This window comes from Misgurnus anguillicaudatus, chromosome 6 (genome assembly GCF_027580225.2).
Source record: "Misgurnus anguillicaudatus chromosome 6, ASM2758022v2, whole genome shotgun sequence".
Taxonomy (NCBI): Eukaryota; Metazoa; Chordata; class Actinopteri; order Cypriniformes; family Cobitidae; genus Misgurnus; species Misgurnus anguillicaudatus.
The window spans coordinates 14,962,211-14,975,757 of NC_073342.2; the positions used below are offsets into that span (position 1 = coordinate 14,962,211).

The 13,547-nt window shown below is 39.6% G+C and overlaps 1 protein-coding gene across 5 annotated transcripts in view; it reads left to right on the top strand.

Annotated features, from left to right (window-relative positions):
* agbl1 (AGBL carboxypeptidase 1) overlaps positions 1-13,547 on the top strand; it is a 268,981-nt gene that overhangs the window by 68,404 nt on the left and 187,030 nt on the right. For all 5 annotated transcript variants that reach the window (XM_055192774.2, XM_073868563.1, XM_055192771.2 and 2 more), the window contains one exon: positions 8,529-8,566. In XM_055192774.2, the coding sequence (XP_055048749.1) occupies positions 8,529-8,566 (38 nt within the window). The remainder of the gene's footprint in view (positions 1-8,528; positions 8,567-13,547) is intronic.

The window sequence follows — 13,547 nt, forward strand, 5'->3', positions numbered from 1 at the left end:
ACTTAGAACAACACAAGGATGAAAAATGATGACAGAACTTGCATTTAAGGTGAACTATCCCTTTAATTACTTAAAAACCATAAAGCCTTGTAGTACCCATGTTTGCCTGTAGGTGCTCTCCAAGCACAAACGCGAACAAACTCTGAATGCAAGCCAATGCAAACAACTGGATGTTGCTGGTCTAGGATGGCTTACCAGCTTAAACAGCAAATAACCTGCAGAGCATCTAATTATTAGCTATCATGTTACTTAAAACAGTTAACCACTTAAGCTGGATTTGCAAATGAGGCAAACTTTTTTGATAGAGCATTACATTAGCAACCTAAAGGTCCCTTTGGAGGAAAGCATCTGCCAAATGCATTGATTTAAATATAAATGTAAACCCAAAGAGGGTGCTCTCCCTTTCTGACACCTCTGAAAAACTGGACTCTTTCCATTTCCCGTTGCTGATAGCTCGCCGTATACATGCCGTGGATTATAGCAGTACAGCACATCTAATTAGAGCTACTCTCCGTACGCCGCTTCCTCTTTAATGGGAATTCTCACATGGACACACCAGGAAAGAAAAAATGAATGCGTGCACCAAGCCGGCAAACGCATGTACAGTATCAGATGTGGATCTAATCCAGTTCTGGCATGAGATTTAATATTGTGGGTTTAATTTGACTTTATCTGTCTCGCAGAGTTGTGCTCCTGGAGTTAAGCAGGCAGAGAGGTTATCACATGGGCTTGAAGTGCCATTGATTAGTTTTCGGCTTCATTGCATTTTAAGAGCAGCTACGCAATCAGGAAAGCTCTGACCACTAATCGGTTAGGTTGTCAATTAGTCACTGATGCTTCACTTAACCTGTTGGCAGTGCAGTACTTTGGAGAACACTAGAAACGGGCTGTGCTCGTAATAGCATATGATTTCTGCAGTATAGAATATTATTATGAACAGAACGGAAGATCTCTGAGCTAAATTGGATTTTTTTACATTTCTAACAGATGCCAGGCAACAAGGTAATGTCATGAGGTTGCATACTACTGTTGTGTGTGAAACATTTAACAATTGCATACTTTGCACCGCATATTTTTATGCTAAGTTCAATTCTGAACCAAAGTCAGAGACCGTAGGGAAATGTTTGTTTCTCTTTTGTGATACAGCAGACACGTTAACGCTCACCCACATGGGAAAGGCATAAACTGTGATCTTAGAGCCGCCAGTGTTCCTTTTGGTAAACTATTTGAAGAGTTTGGTTCCAAAACATACGGAGCCCCTAAGGGGACGTGAAGCAAAAATTAAATAAAGTTTAGTTTCGCGTGCACATGTGAAACTATCGTGCGCGCGCGAAACTAAACTTTAAATAAGATTCTGCACGTGAAGGTTTGGTGTGAGCACATGCAACTAAACTTTAGATTTCGTTTACTCCAATGTCACCTTAGGGGCTCGGTAAAATCGCAATAAACGGCATTTTAAAAAATAAGTTACCGCCAAAATCAGTATTGTATCAAGTCAGTATTAAAAATTTAATTTTTAATTTTACGCAAAATCCGATATCCGCCATGTTATTCTGTCATCTATTCTCCCTTTTTTCCCAAAACGCGATAAATACCAGTCCTCCTTCTCTGCAGAATGCAATAAATCCGCCCAACAAATCACAGCGCACCATTCCACGCACTGTAAACAATAATGGTGGCGCGTTGAATACACACAGAATACTAGTTTCCCTCATTTACTTTGTACTTCGTGATCAACAAACAAACAAAAACAAAGTAATACTTTGATGGCATTGCTAAACCTGTGGTGGTTCAAAATCGAATAATTTACGCGAGAGGCACTCGGGAGACGGAAAAATGCCGGCTGTTGTTTGTTCTCACACGCAAGCATCAAGCTTCTGTTATGCTAACACATTGACCCCAGGGGATCTTATGAAAAAACTTTCCATTATTTTACTCGAAGTCAACAAAAATCGAGCAGGACCAAAACATTTTACACTGTCAAAAAAGTTCAGTGACGACGTCCTACAGATAACAGCAAAAATGACAGTGTTCTTACCGTGGGTTCACACCAGCCACGTTTGAGGCGCCAAATTCGCGTCTACCACGTCTAGTTTGCCCCTTGAACATTTTGAGTCACTACTAGAGCAAGCTCCTGATTGGTTAACGTGGCACGTTTTTCCGCCAAAGTAAAAATTGTTCAACTCGCGTGTTTGCAGCAGCAACGCACAATTCGTGCGTCTACGCTAAACGCCCCATTCGCGCCGCGAGACCTCCAGATGCGCGTCAACACGTATTCGCATTGACTTAACATTGAAATCACGTTTGACGCCTCTACTGCGGCTGGTGTGAACACAGCATTAATATGACAAAGTAAGTGTTTTGATTAATCCCATTAAAGTTTATTTTTTTAATCAGTGTATACCACTAGTCAACTAAATGAATATAACATGGCAAAGATGAATGCACATTTATATATTGATTCAATAGATTTATAGCATTTTAAAAAAACTACTTGTCATGGATTTATTGCGTTTTGCGGAAAAAATAATCAGTTTTTATAATGAATCTTTGAAAATCAAATGATGGATTTCAATTTTTTATGTTATTAGAACCTAAAGATGCTATGTGAAAGTTTGTAACGGAAAGTAGTGTTTTTTATCGTGTCACTTTCTTGATATAGAAAACACGTTTTTACCGAAATTAGTCACAATGGATTTATTGCGTTTTGGAACCAAACTCTTCATTTTTTGACTTACAAAGCAGCAAATTTATGGTAACGTAAAATATAACATGCCGCACCTACACATATACTCAAGTTACATTATTTTTAACATTCCCTCTGGACCCCAGCATCACTTGTCAGCATATATCTCAGTAATACACACATCTGTTCAACAGCATCTCTTAAGAGTTTGAATCAGCATTGAGAATCACATCACCGATGAATACAAAAAGTACTCGGATCAACAGATCTACCATATTGTGGAGTTTGTCTCCTGGCGTTTTGCTGACAGCCTGGCCTTGTGGCTCATAGCATCAGTGCACAGATGTTTGGCGGGGACTTAAGTCGTGCTGACTGATGCCAAGTGTCATGGTGAAAAAAACCCGCAGAACAATCTGCTCAGGGAAACTATGGCATTTGCCCGCCGCTGAAAATTGCGATACGCTGCTGTTTGCATTAATATAAGCAGCGTGATTCAAAGACTGAGATCACAGCAGAGACGAGATGCGAGATGAGTTCTTCGTGGATTTCCCAGTGTCTGCAAACAGAGAGGCTGCTGGGTAAAACGGCTTGTCAGAACAGTAGTTTTGTGTCAACGAGATTCTGTATGGTCTACCGCTGGGCTGTGTTGTATTTACTGAACATGAGTGTTACACTGTCCATCAGGCCTTTAAAGTCTATTTTGTTATGGTGTAAGAAAACTTGATTAGATGAGGAGTATTCTTCACTATGCCTAGTTTACACTCTTAACATCTTTATACATGAATAGTCAGTGCCTTCAGTGCCATGCCTTACTGACATGTAGGGTCAAGCCAAAATGTATTTAGACACCTACAACATTTCTCACATTATCAAGTTTATTGAATAGCCTTCAGCTGTTATATGTAAGTACACAATTAGATAATACCAATTAATACCAATTAAGGTCAACCAATTACCAAGCATTGCTTTATTTTGTTCAGACTCTGCTGTGAAAAGGTCGCATTAGCAATTAAAGAAAAAACACTTAAGAAAAACATGGTCAGGTCAAAGTGTATAATTTGGGTCCCACATTTTTATCTGGAATCTTTACTGATATGAAGAATTTTTGCGTATAATATGTCACAGTTTACTTTATTTTGGTATCCTCAATTGACTATAGTGTCCAGCCCCTATAGTACCGTATTTTCTGGACTATACGTTTTTTTTCATAAGTTGGTTGGTCCTGTGACTTATAGTCAGGTGTGACTTATATGACAAAATGAATTCACACTGACTAACATGAACCAAAGGAAAACATTACTGTCTACAGCCATGAGAGGGCACTATATGTTGCTCCTGTAGTCTACCCCTGAAAAAAACTGTTAACTGAAACATTAACTTAAAGACAACGGAGAAAGACTAAACAAACAAAATGTCCCCCAAAAGAATAATCATTTTTTAAATAAATGTGACTTATAGTCCAGTGCGACTTATACTGTATATGTTTTTTCCTCTTCATGATGCATTTTTGACTGATGCGAATTATACTCTGGAGCAACTAATAGTCTGGAAAATACTGTAAATATTCTATTATATTAAGGGATTGTTTACACAAAACCATTTTCAACAACAAAACTGAAAACCTTTGAGTTTCGGGTGCCTGAAAATGCAAACTTTTTAAAAATGGCTTCAAAGCCCACATTTTTTAAAACTACACAGTAATCGTTTCTGTGTAAACATCAAAAATTTGAGTTTGTAAAAACAGTGATGTCATTTGCATGTGCATTACGTCTTCGCACATCGTGTCACATCGTCATCTACTGGCCTGGCATTTATAAATTGTTTTAGTCGCATTGCGGATCTGAGTTTTGGAGGCAAAGGCTAGAGGGAATACAGCTACAGCCAAATCTCGCGAGACGTTGGCTTTACGGATAGGTTTGGGGGTAGAATTATGATAAAAACAGTATAAAAATACTTTCAGCCTAGCATATGGTCAAATGGGATGTGCTGGGATGTTTTAACCCATTGTTGGGTCAAATAAAAACAATTTCTGGTCATTTGGGTTTGGTATTAGGTTTGGGAAGAAAAAGCACTTATTCTGCGAAATTTTACGAGATTTTGGCCACAGCTGTATCCCTTCTAGCCACAACCGGTAGGGCTAGATGGGATACAGCCATGGCCTAATTTCCATAAAATTATGGTTTTAGGGTTAAGTTTTGAAGTAGAATTACGATGAAAACAGTAGGGAAACACCTATGACCTTAATCATGAATTCTGAAAGCCAATGTGGATATTTGAAATCACCTAAACATACATGCCCGTTCCCCAATAGAATCTGGACCTTCTTTTGATAGACCCGCCCCACACATACGCAACCCAGGCAACGATGTGGGTTAGTAAACACACTCCTTACTAATGCATTGGCTACAAGTGTGTTTTGATACTCTGCCCAACTCCCTTTTCCAAAGCGTTTCTCAAAATCATGTTTAGGGGTAGGATTAGGATGAAAACAGAGGTTTTGGCTAGATGGGATACAGCTATGGCCTAAATCCCATGAAATGTTTGGTTTAGGGCTAATATGGGGTTAGGATTAGGATGAAAACAGAAGTTCTGGCTAGATGGGATACAGCTACGGCTTAAAACCAATGAAATGTTGGGTTTAGGGTTAGAATGGGGTTAGGATTAGGATAAAACCAGAAGTTCTGGCTAAATGGGATACAGCTACAGCCTAAATCCCATAAAATGTTGAGTTTAGGGTTAGTATGGGGCAGGATTAGGATGAAAACAGAGGTTTTGGCTAGATGGGATACAGCTACAGTACAGCCTAAATCCCATAAAATGTTGAGTTTAGGGTTAGTATGGGGCAGGATTAGGATGAAAACAGAGGTTTTGGCTAGATGGGATACAGCTACAGTACAGCCTAAATCCCATAAAATGTTGAGTTTAGGGTTAGTATGGGGCAGGATTAGGATGAAAACAGAGGTTTTGGCTAGATGGGATACAGCTACAGTACAGCCTAAATCCCATAAAATGTTGAGTTTAGGGTTAGTATGGGGCAGGATTAGGATGAAAACAGAGGTTTTGGCTAGATGGGATACAGCTACAGTACAGCCTAAATCCCATAAAATGTTGAGTTTAGGGTTAGTATGGGGTAGGATTAGGATGAAAACAGATGTGTTGGCTAGATGGGATACAGCTACAGTACAGCCTAAATCCCATAAAATGTTGAGTTTAGGGTTAGTATGGGGCAGGATTAGGATGAAAACAGAGGTTTTGGCTAGATGGGATACAGCTACAGTACAGCCTAAATCCCATAAAATGTTGAGTTTAGGGTTAGTATGGGGTAGGATTAGGATGAAAACAGATGTGTTGGCTAGATGGGATACAGCTACAGTACAGCCTAAATCCCATAAAATGTTGAGTTTAGGGTTAGTATGGGGCAGGATTAGGATGAAAACAGAGGTTTTGGCTAGATGGGATACAGCTACAGTACAGCCTAAATCCCATAAAATGTTGAGTTTAGGGTTAGTATGGGGCAGGATTAGGATGAAAACAGAGGTTTTGGCTAGATGGGATACAGCTATGGCCTAAATCCCATGAAAAGTTGGGTTTAGGGCTAATATGGGGTTAGGATTAGGATGAAAACAGAAGTTCTGGCTAGATGGGATACAGCTACGGCTTAAATCCAATGAAATGTTTGGGTTTAGGGTTAGAATGGGGCAGGATTAGGATGAAAACAGAGGTTTTGGCTAAATGGGATACAACTAAGGCCTAAATCCCATGAAATGTTGGGTTTAGGGCTAATATGGGCTTAGGATTAGGATGAAAACAGAAGTTCTGGCTAGATGGGATACAGCTACGGCTTAAATCCAATGAAATGTTGGGTTTAGGGTTAGAATGGGGTAAGGATTAGGATAAAAACAGAAGTTCTGGCTAAATGGGATACAGCTACAGCCTAAATCCCATAAAATGTTGGGTTTAGGGTTAGTATGGGGCAGGATTAGGATGAAAACAGAGGTTTTGGCTAGATGGGATACAGCTACAGTACAGCCTAAATCCCATAAAATGTTGAGTTTAGGGTTAGTATGGGGTAGGATTAGGATGAAAACAGAGGTGTTGGCTAGATGGGATACAGCTACAGCCTAAATCCCATAAAATGTTGAGTTTAGGGTTAGGTTTGGGGGTAGGATTAGAATAAAAATAGCAAGAATGCATAAGAATTTGGCCGTTGCTGTATCCTTTTTAGCCACAACCATGGATCTGTGTGAACAGAGTTTGTTTTCAGTAGAACTGTTTAAACAACCCATAAGACAACTTCAGCCCATCACATCAAAGCTTATTTTTTCAATGCCGAATGTTCATCAGACAGTCAGTATAAGGATTGTAGGTAGCCTGTGGGTTGAAAAAGAAGAAACTGAGTCTTATGGGTAATTGACAGGAGCAGCATTTGTACCAAATAACCTGTGTAGATAATAGGCCCAGTGCTATTGTCCTGCGTGCATGCGTATGTTTATTTGAGCATGCACGTGCACCAGCATTGATCCACGCAGCGGTGCGTCTCGCATCCAGCATCAACTGCAAATCTCCGATGGCGTGAGCCCCCCGACCCTCCTAATAGATGAGTCCAATTGTGATGTGATATGAGAGGTGAAATTGCCTTAATAATGTTGTTTGTGCCTCTCATATGGACACAAAGGAGTCCGCTGTGCTACACGCACAGTAGGACCAAGATGGATGACTCTCTTTTTTTGAATAGAAAGAAACAGAAAACCCAAGAGCGCAATAAGGCGCGCAACTAACGTGATGAATGGGGTGAAATGACAGCGTGTGTTGGTGTAAAAATTCAAAGATGGGAGCAGTTTGTCTTGCAGCATTAATAAAATATGTCTTCCTCTGTGCTTATTGTGATTTACGCAAGCACGGCAGGCTCCTGGATCAACATCTTTTGATGTTCTCGTAACCACATTTTTATCAGCCTTGCATTGCTAGTTTAGGTTTTGTAGAAATGAACATGGATTGTTGATCCAGCATGGGATTGGTGGACAAAGTATACAAAGCACACAAGTGACACTATACCACCTTTATTTATGCTAAGTTGCTTTGGGGCTTGATCGATCGTACATCTATGCAACGCCCCATTTGCATTTGGCAACCTAAAATGTATACAAAACCAGGCTATATACAAATGCATCAGTTTGGTGATGATGCTGATGGCATTAATGGCTCTTCTACAGCTTAAAATTGAAAGCATACAGTAGCATTACCAGCGGTCATGGGTTCAAATCCCAGCAAATGCATTTCATACTGATAAAATGAATAGGTTGAATGCACTGTACGGCAAATGTATACATCTAATTTACCGTCTGCATGAACTGACCCTTTGCAAATACAATATAATGACTACTATATTGTAATAAAGTAGTGTCTTGCTTTTTTCTAATCTTCGGCACACAAAGCTTTGCACTCTCTTTTCTCATATTTCAAAACGATGACGCTTTGTCAACCAACAGGCCAGTAGGGGTATTTATTGGCAGATCGTTGCAAAGCCATTCATAATTATTCTGTGTTCGTCCCATCTACCGTGACTAGAGGAATATGGAGACGGCGCTGATTCAGCGGGCCTCTCGAGGCAAAATAAACGGCAGTGATCACAATGACAGGAATCTTTCTTTATATGGCTGTAGCTTCTCCGTCACCCTGCCAATGCTAAGTGCAACTGGAAGCGTGCCCGCGGCACGGCACTTAGCTTTATGTGTATCAGTGGGGAAACGAATGGAGGACGGGTGATGCTGTTGCAGAAATGAAATGCACTATGTACATTTTTTAACGTCAGACTTGTTTTCTCTTCTGTTCTGTTTTACAGGGCGGCCGTTGACGCTTTTGCCGCAATGTTATGCTCAAGTAAGTTTTTATTTGCTTTTGATGTAAATGTCACGATGGTGTTTTTCCTAGCATGCTTTGCTGTTTTTATTGATAAACGTGATTTCAGGATCTTTCCGAAACCAACATCACTAACTGTAATAAAATCTCATTTCATATATGACCCTGCCTTTAAAAAGTAATTTTTGCGATTTAGTGTTTTCTACATAAAATCATCCTACAGATTAATTTGTGTGTGTATGGATTAACCGGTTCTCATTGTGAATAAAGCCATAGAAGCTGGAATGGATAGAAAATGATCCTATGTAATGTAACAGTGAAAATATAACCTTGATATCTTTTTATTATTGACTAAGGAAGGTCATAGATTAAAATCAGTCTGAAATGTATGGTTGAAATCAAACTTTGATGCTTCTACTTTCATCATTAGATTAAGACCTTGATAATAATCATTTCCATTTAATGGTAAAAAATATGAATTTCAATTTAGTTTGTACTGTGCTTGTTGCAATGCATTCTGGGATTGGCTATTTAAATGCTAAGGTAAAAATCAAAATGATCTCACAAAGCCACGGAATATTTTGCTCGTTTATCCGTGTCATTGTCACGGATCACCGCATTTTTTCGTGTCCGTACCACAGACTTTCTTTTCCGTGTTAGTTTCACGTATTGGTTACTCAATAGTTTTTCCTATTTTTAAACCATTTTCGCGTGGGTTTGGGGTTAGATTTGGGGTTTGAGTTAGGATGCACTTTAACTATTGGTTTATAAAAAATTCTGGACTTTTAAACAATTGTTCGCCTGACGTTAGGGTTAGAGTTGGGCTTGGATGTCATTTTATGTCACAGAAAATCGTTCTTACCCCAAACCCACGCGGAAATGGTAAGAAAATAGGAAAAACAATTGAGTAACCAATACGTGAAACTGACCCGGAAAAGAAAGTCCGTGGTACGGACACAAAAAAAAACGTGGAGAAATCCGTGACAATGATAAATGAGCAAAATATTCGTGACTATAACATGGAAATTTGTGAGATTGTGTTGGTAAAAATATACCCTAAAAAGGATTTTGGAATAGGTCCTATTTTTAAAAAGGCATTTTTATGATTAAACACGCAGGTTTGTTAGTTATGCAAAGCCGCTTAATCATGGCATCTCATTTATCAGATTATATATGGCTTACATCAGCGGTCTCCAACATGGTGCCCACGGGCATCAGGTTGCCCACACGCAGTGTTGCCAGATTGAAAAAGTCCAATTATCATACCAGAACCTCAAAATTATGCTATTTGGAAGAAAATTATTGTACACAAGTCAAATGTGCACAATACAGCTATTTTATCTAGACAAACATCTTTTGATAGCCTGTAGATTTTCCCAGTAGATAAATGACGAATGGGTGTTTCACACGGTAAGCGGCAACCGCGAATGTTTAGTTCTTTTTCAATAGGAGACGTGCGGAAAGCGGCAAAACGGGGGAGGTTACAGAGGGAAAGCGGAGTTGGTCCACACGCCTTGCTGGTGCACCCAAAATCCTGTCCCTTCTTCGGACATGGCATGCTCCGTTGAAGATAAACATATTTGCACCAAATGCTGCACAAAATGCTTCCAATACAAGAGAAATGCTGAAGCCGAGCGGCGATTTTGCCACATACCGTGTGAAACGGCCTTAAAGGAACCCGCCCAGATTTTGGGAATTTAGCTTATTCACCGTATCCCCCAGAGTTAGATAAGTCCATACATACCTTTCTCATCTCCGTGCGTGCTGTAACTCTGTCTGACACAGCCCCCGCTAGCTTAGCTTAGCACAAAGACTGGAAGTAAATAGCTTCAGCTAGCATACTGCTCCCAATAAGTCACAAAATAACGCTAACATTTTCCTATTTATGTGTTGTGATTTGTATAGTCACATCGTGTACAAATAACAAAGTCATATGAGACACAGTGATCTTTTAACAGTATACATACTTGGAACTATATTCTCAGAAGGTGAAGCACTGCTAATTGGGCGGAGTGATTTGCTCGCAGCAACCGAGAAGCCCCCCTAGTGAGGAGCAGAGAGTTCGGTCAGAGTTGTGCAAATCACTCCGCCGAAGTAGCAGTGCTTCATCTTCAGAGAATAGTTCCCAGTATATATACATAACTCTGGGGGATACGGTGAATAAGCTAAATTCCCCAAATTTGGCCGTGTTCCTTTAACTCATTCACCGCCAGCCTTTTTGAGAAAAGTTGCCCACCTGCATTTTTGTGATTTTAACTAAATTTTCACAAAATTCCTTGCAGGAAAAATCATTTTCTATAAATATATAAACATACAAATTATATTAAATTAAAGAACACACCCTCTGCTTTCAAACAAACAATAAACAAACAAACAAACAAACAAACAAAATGGGGAAAAAACGTTTCATTATATATTTACTTTTTCCACTTAATTTAACCACTGAAATGTGGATATTTCTCTTCAAAAATACAACATTTTGAGCAAAAAGCTTAAAAAATTGCGTTTTTGTAAAAGAATTTATGTTAGAGATCAGACTCAGAATGACTATCAAACATAAAGGCAGTTAACCATTAAATCTTTTTAACTTCCGTTTTTGATAAATTCGAAGCGGTATTACACTTTCACTTTGAAATTCGTCCAAAAAGGCATATTTATTAGTTAAATATAAACTCATAAATGACGAGATAACTCGTCAATGGCGGTGAATGAGTTAAGTGTACCTTAGTCGGAGAGTCAAAACAACTAGAAAAAGAAAGAGAGTCATTCTCAACGATGATTGGCCGAGAAGACAAAACTAAAGAAGTGATGGAGTTGTGGCAAGAAGGGAAACAGCAACTGTCGAAATCATCTCGCTGAATGAGCGGTGATCCTAATCCTACCCCAAACATAACCCAACATTTCACCGGATTTATGCCGTAGCCGTATTCCATTTAGCCAGGACCACTATTTTAATCCTAATCCTACCCCCAAACCTAACTTTAAACCCAACATCTCACGCGATTTAGGCCATGGCTGCATCCCTTCTAGCCAAATTTGCATTATGTAGGATCAAAAGAAAGATCAATAAGTATAGAAGCCCTATGATTGCAACGACTATTTAAAGTGTCACAAAATGTGAAATTATCGTACATTATGGGATTTTTTTCAATTATTTATCGTACAGAGGTCAAAATTATGGTACATATACGATAATTATCGTACATCTGGCAACACTGCCCACACAAAGTCTGTGAGTTTCCCCCAAAGCACATTCTAATAATAGCCTCAATTTTAATATTTATTTATTACATATTTATTATATTAGCTTGGCTTCTTTTATTTCATAATATTTTAAACAATGATAAAAACAAGTAAAATAAATTAAAATCAACAATCAAAACAAAAAGGTTTTGAGTTTATTATATAAATGTAACCCTCCAGATTGTTTAATCCATTGTGGTAGCCCTTGCTCACAAACAGGTTGGAGACCCCTGGCTTACATTAAACACTTTTAGTGGCGGTCTCTACTGGACAGATCTTAATCCTAGTCCCAGGCTAAAATGCATGTTAGAGCTCCCTTAATTTAAAAACACCTTGCACTGACATATCTTAACATATATGTGCCATTGTTTTGTCTCCAGTATTTTCTTTGTAAAGTTTGTTTGTAAAAACTACTAATATAACTAAGGCCTAGACCTGGCTTAACCCAAACCTGCCTCTTTAATAAACTGCCTTGAACAAATGTGTTCATCATCGCTCAAGATCAGCTTGCATACATGTATGTATTTTTCATAAAGACAGTTTATTGACGAACATACATATTTTGTTGGAATATTATCACTCTTGTTTGCCAGCTATTTTCTTTGTTTGACAGGGATTGCATTTTTACCTCGAAACCGAATTGAGTTCTTTTCTGTAATCAAAGTCACATAAAGTGCACCTCTTCATCAAACCTCCAGCTCTAGATGCTTTCACAGTCATTGCGGTACACCTGGTGACCTGCAGGTGGCAGTGTGACCCCACGAGTCTCGTCCTGCCCCCTCTCAGTAGACACTGCACCTGTTGATGCGCCGCAGTCAGCGATCAGCTGAATAACGTAATGCTCTGTAGAGCTTTAGGAGTCTCCTCTAAAAGAAACGCGTCTGGCCAGCGATGCCGCAATTAATTCTGCCCTGTCGAGTCATCTGTGCCTTTTGTCTGCATGATTCAGCTCGGTTTTTATTTCTCCGGGGGACGGGCCGAGCGATTGATAATCATCTCGAGGCGTCCGTATTTCCTCCAGCAATCGTTTCACGAGCATTGTCATATTTCTACCCATCAGATCTGTGCTGCGGCATTTGTTACACCAGCTGAGCTGTGATTATATAAGACTGCACTCTCAGAGATGCAATGACAGGAAATTTCCATATTTCTAGAAGAAATTTCACATTTCTCCTCTTAGGAAACCTTTGGCTTTGTCTGTATTGCATGTTGCCCAAATCCTTCCAGAACCAAGTACAAGCTACTGGCATTAATATTTTAGATATTCCCTGTATTTGTGCATGTTCTCTTAAGTTCGTGACTCCCAAATAAGCGTGTCGAGAGAGACGTGGTGATTCACAGGCCAAGGAAGAGCGGGCAGAACATACAGACTTGTAACCAAGTTTCAGATTTTTCTTTATTCCATAACCTCTTGTTTGTGTTTGTGTGAAAGTAAATACTGTTGACCTTCATACAGCAAACAGTCCTGCTGGCTCCCAGCGCTCTCGGCTCCGGCCCTCCATTAGATGTACTGTAGTGAGCGCGCAGTGCGATTGGCCGCTTTCCAAACCCTACATCAGAAACAAGAAGACTTTGGTCTAAGAGAGACCGGCAAACTCCCTCGTATGGGGGCGTGCGTCGGCCCTCTGCCCTTCTCTGAGAATCTTGGGCTGAAGAGATTTATGGAGAAACCAGCCGTGTAGGGAGCTTGTGGATTTCTCCGAAAGAAGGAGAGTGAAAATTTTTATGACAGTTACGCAGGCTGGCTTTCAAACATTGA